Raw genomic sequence first — 14,997 nt, forward strand, 5'->3', positions numbered from 1 at the left:
GGAGCTCACAGGTTAATGAGGAAGTTAGATAAGGAAACAAGTAATCACAAGTTTTAAAGGTGATATAAGTGTACTGAGGCAGGAGAAACTGACAATTCCTAATGATGGCCAGGAAAGTTCTTAGAGGAATCGACAAGAGTTGAATACTGAAAGAATAAATAGGTATTTTCCAGGCAGAACAGAGGTGAAGGACTATCCAGGCTGATAGAACAGTTCTAGAAACTTTAAGTAATTTGGCAGGACTGGAGGACAGATAGAGAAAGAGAACAGTTGTCAGGATGTGGAAAGTCTTGTATGACACGGTAAGAATATAAAGGATTTTGGTATGCTGGTGTTTCTTAACTTTTGGGGGCTTTTTGATGTTACGTGAAATTTCAAAATAACTATTTTTATTTAAAAAATACACAGTTATTATGACATTCCACATGCTTTTAAAAACTGCACATTTCCTCTGACACTCCTGGAGAAGAGTTTTAAAACCTCTCTCCCCCAGATCCCTGCTCTAGGCAGTGACTAGACATGAAAGGACACATGGGAGGTACGGCAGATTCAAGACACTGGCTCAGGCACCACTCATTTCACTGCCTTTCTAGCATGACTTCTTTTCCTACAGAATCTGGAAAGCCAAAAGCTCTTTCCCAGATTTCCTTGAAGCTAAGATTCTGAATGTCACCTGGGTTGCCTCACATTCACTTGTCCATGTAAGACCTCAAACACAGACGTGAATAATGTGGGAGTGATGACAGCACTTGGGAACTGGAGCAGCTGGAGCCATTTCTAATGTCTGGTCCCCGATCATAGGTCCTAAGTGGCAGGTGACAACTTCTATGGTTTTCTTTTTCCTCCTAATTTAGTACTATGTGGTTGGGTGTTTCTTGTTACTATGCAGCACTCAAGTTTGACACCCTGCTTTACCAGAATTTCTGAAAACTCCCAATACACTGTAATAAACCACTTCCTACTTTAAACTAGTTAGAGTAGAATCTGTTTTCTGCTATAAGAACCTTGATAGGTGCAGCTGCTGCTGCTGCTAAGTCACTTCAGTTGTGTCCAACTCTGTGCGACCCCAGAGATAGCAGCCCACCAGGCTCCCCCGTCCCTGGGATTCTCCAGGCAAGAACACTGGAGTGGGTTGCCATTTCCTTCTCCAATGCATGAAAGTGAAAAGGGAAAGTGAAGTTGCTCAGTCGTGTCTGACTCTTAGCGACCCCATGGACTGCAGCCCACCAGGCTCCTCCATTCATGGGATTTGCCAGGCAAGAGTACTGGAGTGGGTTGCCATTGCCTTCTCCAACAGGCACAGCAGGACAGTAAAATGAAAAGATGTGTATTTAAAAAAAAAAGCTTCAGTATATGAAAGTCTCAGTAGATCCATTATAGTTAGGTGCTCTAATCTAACATACACACACACATATATATATATATATATGTATATATATTCTGGAGGAGTATTTATTTCTGAAGTAGTTCTAGAAGAACTTGCTTGTTGAGGGATTTTGCCCATTGATGAGCATAGAAAGCAGGGCTCTGTCCACGACCGGTTGTTGAATTTAAAATAAACTTTTTTGTTTGGAGAGACACTAACTCCTAAAAAGCTTTTCATCTACCAATAGAGTTTTATGTCATTGCTCTTTCCCAGAATACATACACTCCCTAGAGACGATCTTCATTATCACTTGAGCACTGACCATTTACCTTCTGGGTCACAGACCACTTTGGGAATCTCATAAGAGCTTATGGATATCTCACTTCCAAATATACATATACATTCCCATCATTCTGCATAAAATACCAGGGGGCTAAAGTTAAGGATACCTTTCTCAATCCATTATTCCCTTAAAGTTCATTCACTAACCTAAAGTCAAAACTCCTGCTCTAAAATGACAGAAGTCTGTTACCAAACCAGCATCTGATACCTCCTAGGATGAATGAAAAATTCAGTTCAAAACCAGACATTTTTTTAGAGAAATAACTTGCTGTGTTTCCCATAATAAGTAGTTTATAAAAATTGATTTTTTTCAAAGTAGAAAATACTAAACGACACTTTTCCCCTCCCTACCACATACACTCACCATGTTTGGGGCTGAGAATGGGAAATGGATCTCCCAGTTTCCAGAAGAAATACATAAAGGTCAACCATAAGAGACAGGAAAAAAGCAGTCGCTGTTTATGTACTAAGAAAGAGGAGACAAGGTGAAATAAGTATATATAAAAGTTTTCTTTACATAAGTTTAAGAGATCATCCTAATTAATATTTGGCTGCCTTGCTCACTTGGTAAATGATTGGTGGAACAACATAAGTTTTAGAAATTGTTTTCTAAACTTCTTACCATTGTAAGAGAAATCTAGTTGAGTTAGGGGAGACTTTTTTTTTTAAGAATGAAGAAGTCTTTTAAAATGACAGTTGAAGAGGGGGAAAAAGTAATTTTCTGATAAAGTACTAATAACAATCCCCAGTACAAATCAAAAAGTAAAAATAGTACCCTGAACTGGAAAAATGAAAGGAAAGACATTCTAGTAGAAAGAGAAATAAAGTTGTGGCAGGACAAATAACCTAATCATTCATTTAATAGTTATTTTCTGTTAACCTTTTAAAGATGCTGTGTATGAGGTGCCCCCAAATAACAGTAGCTACTGAAAGTAATATAGAAATGAAGCTCTCTGCAGCCTCAATCCCTAAGAACACTCATCTTAAATCATGTGCTGATATGAGGGTAAAATACTCACATAGTCGGATGTTGCTCACAATAAAATAGCCAATGTAAAAAGGCACCATGAAAACCAGGATCAACAAAATTACACACAGGTTCATTTTCCAGTGAAAATAACGGGAGCTGAAACAAATGTCAAAGAATTATCACTAGGAGGGGAAAAGGGCAGCTATTTTCACTCTCTTTAGTCTTCCAAAGGATCTCTTGCTCTTTAAACTCAATACTGAATATATTTCATCTTAGTAGTCAACTAGGCTGTTACTATCTACTCATTTATAGAGATTAAAAAATTTATTATAAAGTTCTGAAAGGTATATATGGTCATTGTAACCTCCTAAGAATTTCATTTTTTAAATTGAGACTGTTAATGCTCTGGTTATAATCATAGGCAATATATAATAACATATATCAATATATATTATTACTGGTAGATGATTATTGTTTCACTTAACACTGGGAGTCATATTTCAATATAAGAATTAAAAGAAAATAAATGTTAATAATATGCATAATAAAGACACATAAATACTTCTTCTGTAACCTCAATATAACTAAACATCTGATCTGCATGATTACTTTCACTACTGCTTATAAAATATTTTATTTATTGATTTTTAGGACTTTTTATAACAATTTACTGAGACATAATTCACATATTTAAAGTGTACAATATAAGGGTTTTCAGTATATTCACATTGTGCAACCATTACTACAATCAATTTTAGAACATTTTCATCAGTCCACGATGAAACCCAGTACCCATTAGCAATCACTCTCCTTTCCTTTCAACCTCCCCAGTCCTAGGAAGAGGAGTTTTCTGTGTAGCTGTCAGTAAAGAATCTGCCTGCAGTGCAGGAGACCCGGGTTCGATTCCTGGGTCAGGAAGATTCCCTGGAGAAGGAAATGGCAACCCACTCCAGTATTCTTGCCTGGAGGATCCCATGGACAGAGGAGCCTAGCTGGACTCCTGCCAGGGGATTGCAAGAATCGGACACAACTTAGCAACTAAACCACCACCACCACCAGTCCTAGGAAAGTGCCAATATACTCTGTTTCTATGGACTTGCACATTCTGGATATTTCATCCACATTCTGGATATTCATGTACATGGAATCATGTAATATATGATCTTTTGGGACTGACTTCTTTAACTTAGCATTAAGTTTTCAAGGTTCATCCATGTGCAGCATCTATCAATGTTTCACTTCTTTTTATGGCTGAATAATATTCATACTATTGTATGGATATACCACATTTTGTTTATCCATTCATTAGTTGGTGGACATTTGGGTTGTTCCTTTTTTTAGCTTTTCCACCATTTGGATATCTTATTTGAAGAAATGCCTACTCAGATCCTTTGTCCATTTTTTTTCCTTTGTCTAATTTTTGACTGTGTTATTTGTCTTTTTATCATTGAGTTGTTAGAGTTCTTTACATATTCGAAATAGAAGTCCTATATCAGATTTATGGTTTACAAAAATTTTCTCCCATTTCTGGGATATCGGTAAACTTTCTTGATGGTGTCCTTTGTATTTATTGATTTTAAACTGACTTAAAACTAGGCCTGGTTTCAAAGAAGGTTAAGTAGTTAAATGGCTTATGAGTATATATTAAATACAAGATGATGAAAAAAACTACAAGGTAATATGAAAGGGAGGAAAAACAATGGCAAAATCTAGGTAGAATATCAGGCTAGGCCTGATGGTTATTATGAAAACTCATACCTTAGAGTTCTAGAAACTTGCTACAGGTGGGTCATAAATTTAGCTTTACATTTTCTAATGGTCAATGTAAAATAGAAAATTCGATCAGTTTGATACATCATAGTGTATGTAAGAAAAACAAATTATAAGGGAAGCGTCAGTTCAGTTCAGTTCAGTCGTGTCTGACTCTTTGTGACCCCATGAACTGCAGCACGCCAGGCCTCCCTGTCCATCACAAACTCCCGGAGTTCACTCAGACTTACATCCATCGAGTCAGTGATGCCATCCAGCCATCTCATCCTCTGTCGTCCCCTTCTCCTCCTGCCCCCAATCCCTCCCAGCATCAGAGTTTTTTCCAATGAGTCAAAAAGGTGGCCATGAGGTGGCCAAAGTATTGGAGTTTGCAATGAGGTGGCCAAAGTATTGGAGTTTCAGCTTCAGCATGAGGTGGCCAAAGTATTGGAGTGTCAGCTTCAGCATCATTCCCTCCAAAGAAATCCCAGGGCTGATCTCCTTCAGAATGGACTGGTTGGATCTCCTTACAGTCCAAGGGACTCTCAAGAGTCTTCTCCAACACCACAGTTCAAAAGCATCAATTCTTCGGCGCTCAGCCTTCTTCACAGTCCAACTCTCACATCCATACGTGACCACAGGAAAAACCATAGCCTTGACTAGACGGACCTTTGTTGGCAAAGTAATATGTCTGCTTTTGAATATGCTATCTAGGTTGGTCATAACTTTCCTTCCAAGGAGTAAGCGTCTTTTAATTTCATGGCTGCAGTCACCATCTGCAGTGATTTTGGAGCCCAGAAAAATAAAGTCTGACGCTGTTTCCACTGTTTCCCCATCTATTTCCCACGAAATGATGGGACCAGATGCCATGATCTTCGTTTTCTGAATGTTGAGCTTTAAGCCAACTTTTTCACTCTCCACTTTCACTTTCATCAAGAGGCTTTTGAGTTCCTCTTCACTTTCTGCCATAAGGGTGGTGTCATCTGCATATCTGAGGTTATTAATATTTCTCCCGGCAATCTTGATTCCAGCTTGTGTTTATTCCAGCATAATTATTACTAATTATAACTGAATTATTACCATGATCATATTGAAATTTCTCCAAAGATTTCTTAAAGAAGAAAATATGAGGGCAATTAACAATGTTCTTCACACCATGCTTTCAAGAGAAACATCAGTGAGTTTCAGTGGGCTATTTCTTACTGTTTACTCCTTAGTGCATATGGCAGGAATCATAAAACACAGAGCAAAGGCTATCCTACAGAGAGCCAATACCATTTAGTTTAGATAAACTGACAGCTTTTGCTCATCTGGATTACCCACTTTCGAGCATTTAGAGAAACAACATGCACATCCTCCAGGCAACTGTACTCAGTACTTCAGCTAAATTTCTGAAAGATACTGGGAGGCAGTGGGTTTGAAATGACAAGTGTAATCCATATTGCCCATTAAAAGCAAACCATATATTTTAACTGCAATTTGAGCTGAGGGTAAAGTGATAGTCTCTTGAGAAAATTAAGGATACCAACAAGATTACGTATTTGAATAGAAGGCTACAGCACTTCTGCTTAGAGATGAGCCAAAAGAATACTCTTGTTCAGGTCGAAGATTTTCCTTTGAAAACTATTGTGAATAGTCAATGCACAGTTAATAATATATGATCACAATCCATAATTCTGTTCCACTGTAGGACCAACTGTTAGTATGAAAAAATAGGTATAACTGAAGATACATCTTAGCCTACCCAATCCCTACAAAGGACCTAGAGAAGAACCAGATTTAGCAATGCTACTTTCATAATCTTTAAGATAAGCTATTTGAGGAATATAAATCCAAGTAACTGAGTGACATATCTTACTATATGGGATTATTAACAATAAATGAGTCAAAAGTTGGGGGACATTAGCTACCAAAAACAATAATTTTGGTTTTAGACTGAGTCAAAGTCCTTTCTAACCTAGACATTACTCATGGCCAGTAAGTCACCTGTTTTTATAAATGAAGTTTTACCGGAACACAGTTACACCCATTTGATTACATATTGCCTCTGGCTGCTTTGGCTCTGCAACAGCAACGTTGAGTAGTTACAATAGAAATAGTGTGGCCCACAGAGCCTAAAATATTTACTCTCTGGCTCTTTACAGGAATGGTGCTGACCTCTGGTTAGATAGCAGTAAAACTTCCAGGTTGTGATAATAAAAATTTTTTTTTCTAGCTTTATTGAGAAATAGCTGACATAGACCACTAAATAAGCTTTAGGAGTCCACAATGATGGTTGATTTACATATATTGTGAAATGATTACAAAAGGTTTAGTTAACATCATTCTCTCATTTAGATACAGTAAAAAACAAAACAAAACAAAAAACTCTCAAACTCTCATGATGAGAATTAGGATTTACTCTTAACTTTCCCACATATCACACAGCAAATTAGCCACCTTCCTTCAATTTCCCCTCCTCCAAACTCCCTCTGCTGCTGCTAAGTCACTTCAGTCGTGTCCGACTCTGTGTGACCCCATAGACAGCAGCCCGCTAGGGTTCCCCATCCCTGGGATTCTCCAGGAAAGAACCCTGGAGTAGGCTGCCATTTCCTTATGTGTGAAAGTGAAAAGTTAAAGTGAAGTCACTCAGTCGTGTCCGACCCTCAGCGACACCATGGACTGGAGCCTACCAGGCTCCTCCGTCCATGGGATTTTCCAGGCAAGAGTACTGGAGTGGGGTGCCATTGCCTTGTCCGAAACTCCCTCTAGCAACCACTAATCTGATCTCTTTTTCTAAGAGTTTGGTGTTCTTATTTTTGTTTTTGCTTTTAGGTTCCACATATAAGTGGAACCATACAGTATTTGTCTTTCTCTGTCTAACTTGTTTCACTTAGCATAATGCCTTCAAGGTCCATCCATGTTGTCACAAATGGAAGGATTTCTTCATTCTATACATTGTATATACATTTCATACTTTATCCATTCATCTCTCCATGGACACTGAGGTTGTTTCATGTCTTGACTACTGTAAATAATGCTGCAAGCAACATGAGGTGTTTCGAGTTCGTGTTTTCATTTTCTTTGGACATACTTTCAGAGGTGGAATTGCTGGATCATATGGTAGTTCTATTTTTATTTTTTTGAGGAGCCTCCACACTGTTTTCCATAGCAGCTGTATCAATTTACAACCCTAGCAACAGTGCACAAAGGTTCCCTTTTCTCTACATCAAGACCACTATTTGTCATCTTTTGTCTTTCTGATGATAGCCACTCTAACAGATACGAGGTGTCATCTCTCTAATGACTAGTAATGTTGAGCATATTTTCATGTATCTGTTGGCCTGATAAATCTTTGGAAAATGTCTATTCAGGTCCTTTGCCCGTTTTAAAACTGGATTATTTGTTTTTTTGCTATTGAGTTACAAGTTCTTTATATGCTTTGGATATTAACTCCGTATCAGATAAATGATTTACAAATGTTTTTTCCCTTCTATAGGTGGTCTTTTTACTTTGTTGATGGTTCATTTTGCTGGGCAGAAGATTTTAGTTTGATATAGTTCAACTGTTTGTTTTTGATGTTGCTGTTTGTGCTTTAGGTGTGATTTAAAAAAAAAAAAACATTTTCAAGGAGTTTTTCTGCTATATTTTCTTCTAAGAGCTTCATGGTTTCAAGTTTTACATTTAAGTCTTTAATCCATTTCAAGATCTCTTCAAGAAAATTAGTGATACCAGGGGAACATTTTGTGCAAAGATTGGCTCAATAAAGGACAGCAATGGTATGGACCTAACAGAAGCAGAAAATATTAAAAAGAGGTGGCAAGAATACACAGAACTGTACAAAAAAGATCTTCATGACCAATATAATCACAGTGGTATGATCAGTCACCTAGAGCCAGACATCCTGGAATGTGACGTCAACTGGGCCTTAGGAAGCACCACTATGAACAAAGTTAGTGGAGGTGATGGAATCCCAGTTGAGCTATTTCAAATCCTAAAAGATGATGCTGTGAAAGTGCTGCATTCAATATGCCAGCAAATTTGGAAAACTCAGCAGTGGCCACAGGACTGGAAGAGGTAAGTTTTCATTCTAATCCCAAAGAAAGGCAATGCCAAAGAATGCTCCAACTACCGCACAACTGCACTCATCTCACACGCTAGTAAAGTAATGCTCAAAATTCTCCAAGCCAGGCTTCAGCAATACGTGAACCGTGAACTTCCTGATGTTCAAGCTGGTTTTAGAAAAGGCAAAGGAACCAGAGTTCAAATTGCCAAAATCCGTTGGATTATCAAAAAAGCAAGAGAGTTCCAAAAAACATCTATTTCTGCTTTATTGACTATACCAAAGCCTTTGACTGTGTGGATCACCACGAACTGTGGAAAATTCTTAAAGAGATGGGAATACCAGACCACCTGACCTGCCTCTTGAGAAACCTATATGCAGATCAGGAAGCAACAGTTAGAACTGGACATGGAACAATGGACTGATTCCAAACAGGGAAAGGAGTACATCAAGGCTGTATATTGTCACCCTGCTTATTTAACGTATAAGCAGAGTACATCATGAGAAACACTGGGTTGGATGAAGCACAAGCTGGAATCAAGATTGCCAGGAGAAAAAGCAATAACCTAAGATATACAGATAACACCACCCTTATGGAAGAAAGTGAAGGAGAACTAAAGAGCCTCTTGATGAAAGTCAAAGAGGAGAGTGAAAAGTTGACTTAAAGCTCAACATTCAGAAAACTAAGATCATGGCATCTGGTCCCATCACTTCATGGCAAATAGATGGGCAAACAGTGGAAACAGTGAGAGACTATTTTTGGGGGCTCCAAAATCACTGCAGATGGTGACTGCAGCCATGAAATTAAAAGACGCTTACTCCTTGGACCAACCTATACGGCATATTAAAAAGCAGAGACATTACTTTGCCAACAAAGGTCCATCTCGTCAAGGCTATGGTTTTTCCAGTAGTCATGTATGGATGTGAGAGTTGGACTATAAAGAAAGCTGAGTGTCGAAGAATTGATGCTTTTGAACTGTGATGTTGGAGAAGACTCTTGAGAGTCCCTTGGACTGCAAGGAGATCCAACCAGTCCATTTTAAAGAAAATCAGTTCTGAATATTCATTGGAAGGACTGATGTTGAAGCTGAAACTCCAATACTTTGGCCACCTGACTCGAAGAACTGACTCATCAGAAAAGACCCTGATGCTGGGAAAGACTGAAGGTGGGAGGAGAAGGGGATGACAGAGGATGAGATGGTTGCATGGCATCACCAACTCAATGGACATGAGTTTGAGTAAACTCCGGGATTTGGTGATGGACAGGGAGGCCTGGTGTGCTGCAGGCCACGGGGTTGCAGAGTCGGACACGACTGAGTGACTGAACTGAATCCATTTCCAGTTAATTTTTGTGAGTAATATAAGATGGGGGTCAAGTTTCACTCTATTACATGTGAATATATAATTTTCCCTCCGTCTTTTATTGAAGATGTTTTCTTCAATATTGAAAAGATATTGAAGTCTTTTCTCCATTGAGTATTCTTGGCTCCCTTGTCAAACAGTTGACTGTATATGCTTTGGTTTATTTCTGGACCCTTACATAAAATTTAATAATTAGCATGTAAAATAACACTTGCCTAGTCTCGATAGTCATAGGATCTATATTTAGCTCACCCAAGAAAGGTTTGGATTATTAAAGAACAAGTTTAAAAACCACAAAGTCAGAACATTGTCCTGTTTTACAAGTTCTTAATTTATCCATTACGAGACTATGATCATCAACTCTGATTCTCAAAATAGGAATTTGAGAATATAATCTCTTTATAAGTCTCAAGACTCAGGGATCTATATATAATGAGTTACACAGCTTAGCTCAGCATTGATTCCTGACTACAGAGCCAATCCCACTTTATTCTTAAGACTTTTCCATGCAGTGATTTTAAAAAGGTACAACAAAACTCTACACAGAATAGCTGATGTACTCTAAACACAAATACTGGCAAAAAGGAAGCCTGCAGTTTAACAAGCAAGAAATATTTTGGATAGACTGTTCATAACAGGTCTATTTTTTGGAGGAGGACAGGAGTTACTTTTTAAAAATGCTTTAAAGAACACTCTTAAGTTCAATCAGACTTGAACATGCCTATGAAATAAACAAAATTAACTACATTGGTAAGAACTGGAGTTCAGTCTTCATAGAAGCCCTTAACTAGCTCTGAGGAATTTGGATCTTTCCAGGTAGAGATTTCTCCATCAGCAGGACAATGTGAAGAGCTCTTCCTGGGATTCAATCAGAGAGCAGCTTGAGAAAAATAAACCTTCTTATAGTAAAGCCTGGGACCTAGGTTCTCACAGCCCAGTCTCAATTAGTACTTCAGAACTAATGTTCAGACTTGTTTTCCTGCTATTTCACAATCTTTGTCAAGCCAGTTACTAGGTGCCTGAAACCCATATTTGCTATGATTATTACAGTTACTGTTGCTGCTGCTGCTAAGTCGCTTCAGTCGCGTCCGACTCTGTGTGACCCCACAGACAGCAGCCCACCAGGCTCCCCGTCCCTGGGATTCTCCAGGCAAGAACACTGGAGGGGGTTGCCATTTCTTTCTCCAACGCATGAAAGTGAAAAGTGAGACTAAACTAACTACACAGTGGATTTTTTTTCAGCTATGGGATGCCAGTAAATCTTCCACCATAAAGAAAGTAACATAGGTCTCTTTAAGAGGAGACCCAATTAGTACTCTTACTCACCTGCTATTCAATACTCCTAAGATTTCAAAGATGATGAGCTCAAACATGGTGCAAGAAAATGCGAAAGTCACAGAGAAGATCACCTGTACCACATACTGACGCACCTGTTAAAAGTCAAATAGAAAAAAAAAAAAAAAGTCAAATAGAGACGAAAAGTAATTTCCTTGTGTGAAATATTGAGTTGATGATTACAAGTCAGAAAACTTATTTTGAAGAAATTCTCAAGTTATTAGAAACAGGACCATGACAGTAACCTGTCTAGAGCTAAAAGAATAGATGAAAATAGGTTGTACTTCTAATTCATAGGTCACTATTACCATCATCCTCTTGTGGATGAAAAATTTAAAGCACAAGAAGATGAAGTGACAAGGTCAGAAGTAGCACTTAAAATTCTTGATGTACACTGACAAAAAATGACAGATTTAGATATATAGGTTAGTTCTAAAAGGGTTCCTTCAACATTCTGCACAGACCTTGAAACAGTTTTAGAACCTCTCCTAGGAGGCCTTACAGTAGTGAGCAGGAGAGAATCTCTAGAAATCTGGGCTCTTTTAGATAATAACTCAAACTCCCTGGGGAAGTTTAATGGAGAACATACTAGAAATGACCCCAGATAGTCCATGACCATTGAGCTTATTACTAAATGAGGAAGATTAATCAGGAAATGTCCAATGTAGGCTGTTGTCTTTCTGAATTCAAACCCTAAGATATGATTCAGACCAGCCTTAGAATTAACTTAGGATGTCAGACTGATAATTAACACTGAATGCCAGATACCCAAATGAATGAGTATATTTATGAGACATTACAAGTTAAATTCTCTCCCAAAGAACTATTTGCTATTGATGTGTATACTAATATGACTAAACCATGATATTTCTTGATCCTGGCTTCTGGGCATTAAAAAAAAAAATCAACTAAGCTTAATTATATTCTTCAATTTAAGAATTATATATTATAGTAGCAAAAGCTTCCCATCTTGGGAGTGAACATGATTATCCTTTTTTATTTTTTTTGACCATCACAGGTCATGAAAGTTCAAGCATAAATGGTTTTTTAATTGAAGTATAGCTGATTTAAAATGTTTCAGGTGTACAGCAAAGTGATTCATATATATATATACACACACACATATTTCAGATTTTTTCCATTACAGGTTATTACAAGATACTGAGTACAATTCCTTGTGCTCTACAGTAGACCCTTGTTACTTATCTATTTTATATGTAGTAGTGTATATCTGTAAACCCAAAGTCCCAATTTATCCCTTTGCCCGCTTTCTCCACTTTCCCCATGGTAACCATGAGTTTGTTTTCTATGTCTGTGAGTCGACTTTTATGTTGTAAATAAGTTCACTTGTATCATTTTTTTAGATTTCACATATAAGCGATATAATATGATAATTGTTTTTCTCAAACATGATTTTTTCTTTAATGGAGGTATTTTTCTTTTCCCATTTAAAACAATAAGTTCACATAATATTAGCATAATCAAAATGATCTCTTCTTACCTCGTAGTCCTTAAACAGCTGTCGCATGAAAAAAAGCCACCCAAATCCAAAGAAAAGTATCTAGAGGAGAAAGAAGATAGAAGATCAGCATGTCAATACACAATCTTTTGAGAAATGCCTTTTACAGACCACTTTACGATAAAAGGTTGCCTAACTAAATAGCTTATTTTAGAGATTAAAGGTGACATCCACTCATATAACACTACTTATTAAAGTCCTCAAGAGTGGACCAGATGTTGAAATGCTCTTCAATTTTTGAAATTATCCTTGTTTTAGAACATGTTTTAAGTTGGGCACAAATTAAGATAGTAGGCACATGACAGCTCTGTTCATTGTTCTAAAGCTCATTTATTTTTCACTGGTAAATACCTTTTCCACATACACATACTCTGACACAACTCCTCTTCTTGTATTGGCTAAGAATGTTATCAAAAAATAAAATTCTTTTTAAAAATTATAGTTGCTTTAAAAGGTTGTGTTAGTTTCTGGTGTATTCAGTTATACATATACATATATATATACACACACACACACACACATATTGTTTTTCATATTCCTTTCCATTACCGTTTTTTTTTTTTTTTCATTACGGTTTGTTACAGGATATCGGATATGGTTTCCAATACTGTGCTATGCAGTAGGAACTTGTTGCTTATTTTATATACAATAGTTTGCATATGCTAACTGAAAACTCTGAATTTATCCCTCCCTCACCCCCTTTCCCCTTTGGTAGCCATAAGTGTGTTTTCTATGTCTGTGAGTCTGTTTCTATTTCATATTCTATTTCGTGTCATACTTTAGATTCCAAATATAAGTGATAACATATGGTATTTGTCTTTCTCTCTGATTTACTTAGTATGATAATCTCTAGGTCCATCCATGTTGCTGTGAGTGGCATTATTTCAGAATAAAATTATTTTATGCCTTCCAACTCACTTCAGGAGCAAGTGTGAACTCTCGAGTATGATTTAGCAGATTCTTCCTCCTCTTACTATGTCCCTCCTATCCACCAAATTCGTGTTTTCAGCCACATGGAACTGCCTGTGCTTCTTTAGATATAACATTCTTTCATACCAGGACCTTTGCAGATGTTATCCTTTGACAGGAACTTCTCTCCAGTCTCCTCCTCACTTATCCTACAAATCTTTACTATTATTACTTCTAGAAGGCCTTCTCTGGCCTCCCAAATATAGATAACTTACTCTTTTTACATAATCCTATTATCCTACCTTGTATTTCCCTTACTAAAGCATTTGCCACACAGTTTTTTAATGTCTAATTTAAATACATTCTTTTTAAAAACACTGTAAGTTCTGTGAGGATAAGGGTCACATTTGTCTTGTCAATCTTTGTATTTTAGCACCCAGCACAATGCCCGGGACATAGCAGGCTCCCCATAAATGTTTGCTGAATGGATAAATGGTGCACAGTGAAAGATGACTTGTTCTTCAGGAACATTCAACCTCAATTCTTTGGTAACAACATCTATGTACTGTGCTAAGTGATGAGGACACAAAGATGAGTAAGATTGTTACTACTGTCAAGGAGGTATAGTATAGTGGTGAAGACACCAAGTAATTATTGTGTAATATGGGACATGCAATGATAGAGACATGCACATGATATTGTTAAAGAACATGAAAGAGGGAGACTAAACAAATCTGGTATGGGGTTAGGACAGATTTTTCTGGGGAAGATAATACCTTGGCTGAAGGAGGTTTTAATTTAGAGTTAAAACCTGGTATCATGTGCAAATTTGAGGATTATATGCATTTTTTTAGAGAGAGGCTTCAAGATATTCACATACACTCAAAGGTTCCCATCGTCCCTAAAATATTTTAAAACAAACAAAAGAACCAAACACTCTCTTAAGGTGTTGAAAAAGAATTAGGCAGGTAAAAGACAGGTAGTGGGGGTGGACAGGTCTTCTTTTTCAGACAGCAAAGAGCATGAGTAAAGGCACAGAGGTGAGAAATAGCGTGGTATATACTGGTAACTACACATGGTTTGGCACTGCTGGGAGACAAAGTTCAAAGAAAAAAGTGGTTAAAAATGAGACAAAGAGGGGAGGAATAGAGGACCAATGATGGAAAGCCCCAAAGGTCACTGTAAAGAGCTTGAATCATAGTCTGTAGGTGATGAGTTATTTAAGGATGGAAAAGACATGGCCAGGTTTATTTTACAGAGAAACTATAGGGACTCTCTGAAGGAAACAACACTGTAGAGAAAGAAACAGAACAGGAGGTTGCTGCAGCAGTTCAGATGAGAGATAACAAAGGCCTGAATTAAAACAGCAAAAAATGGTTTTTCCAGTGGTCATGTATGGATGT

At 37.5% G+C, this 14,997-nt stretch overlaps 1 protein-coding gene across 9 annotated transcripts in view; it reads right to left on the reverse strand.

The window, feature by feature from the left end:
* The window catches only part of GPR89A (G protein-coupled receptor 89A), a 59,193-nt gene that overhangs the window by 39,028 nt on the left and 5,168 nt on the right, over positions 1-14,997 (reverse strand). For all 9 annotated transcript variants that reach the window (XM_061408772.1, XM_061408766.1, XM_061408746.1 and 6 more), the window contains exons 2-5: positions 12,668-12,727; positions 11,158-11,261; positions 2,728-2,834; positions 2,073-2,174 (exon numbers count right to left, since the gene is read on the reverse strand). In XM_061408772.1, the coding sequence (XP_061264756.1) occupies positions 2,073-2,174; positions 2,728-2,834; positions 11,158-11,261; positions 12,668-12,727 (373 nt within the window). The remainder of the gene's footprint in view (positions 1-2,072; positions 2,175-2,727; positions 2,835-11,157; positions 11,262-12,667; positions 12,728-14,997) is intronic.

This window comes from Bos javanicus, chromosome 3, assembly GCF_032452875.1.
Source record: "Bos javanicus breed banteng chromosome 3, ARS-OSU_banteng_1.0, whole genome shotgun sequence".
NCBI classification, from domain to species: Eukaryota; Metazoa; Chordata; class Mammalia; order Artiodactyla; family Bovidae; genus Bos; species Bos javanicus.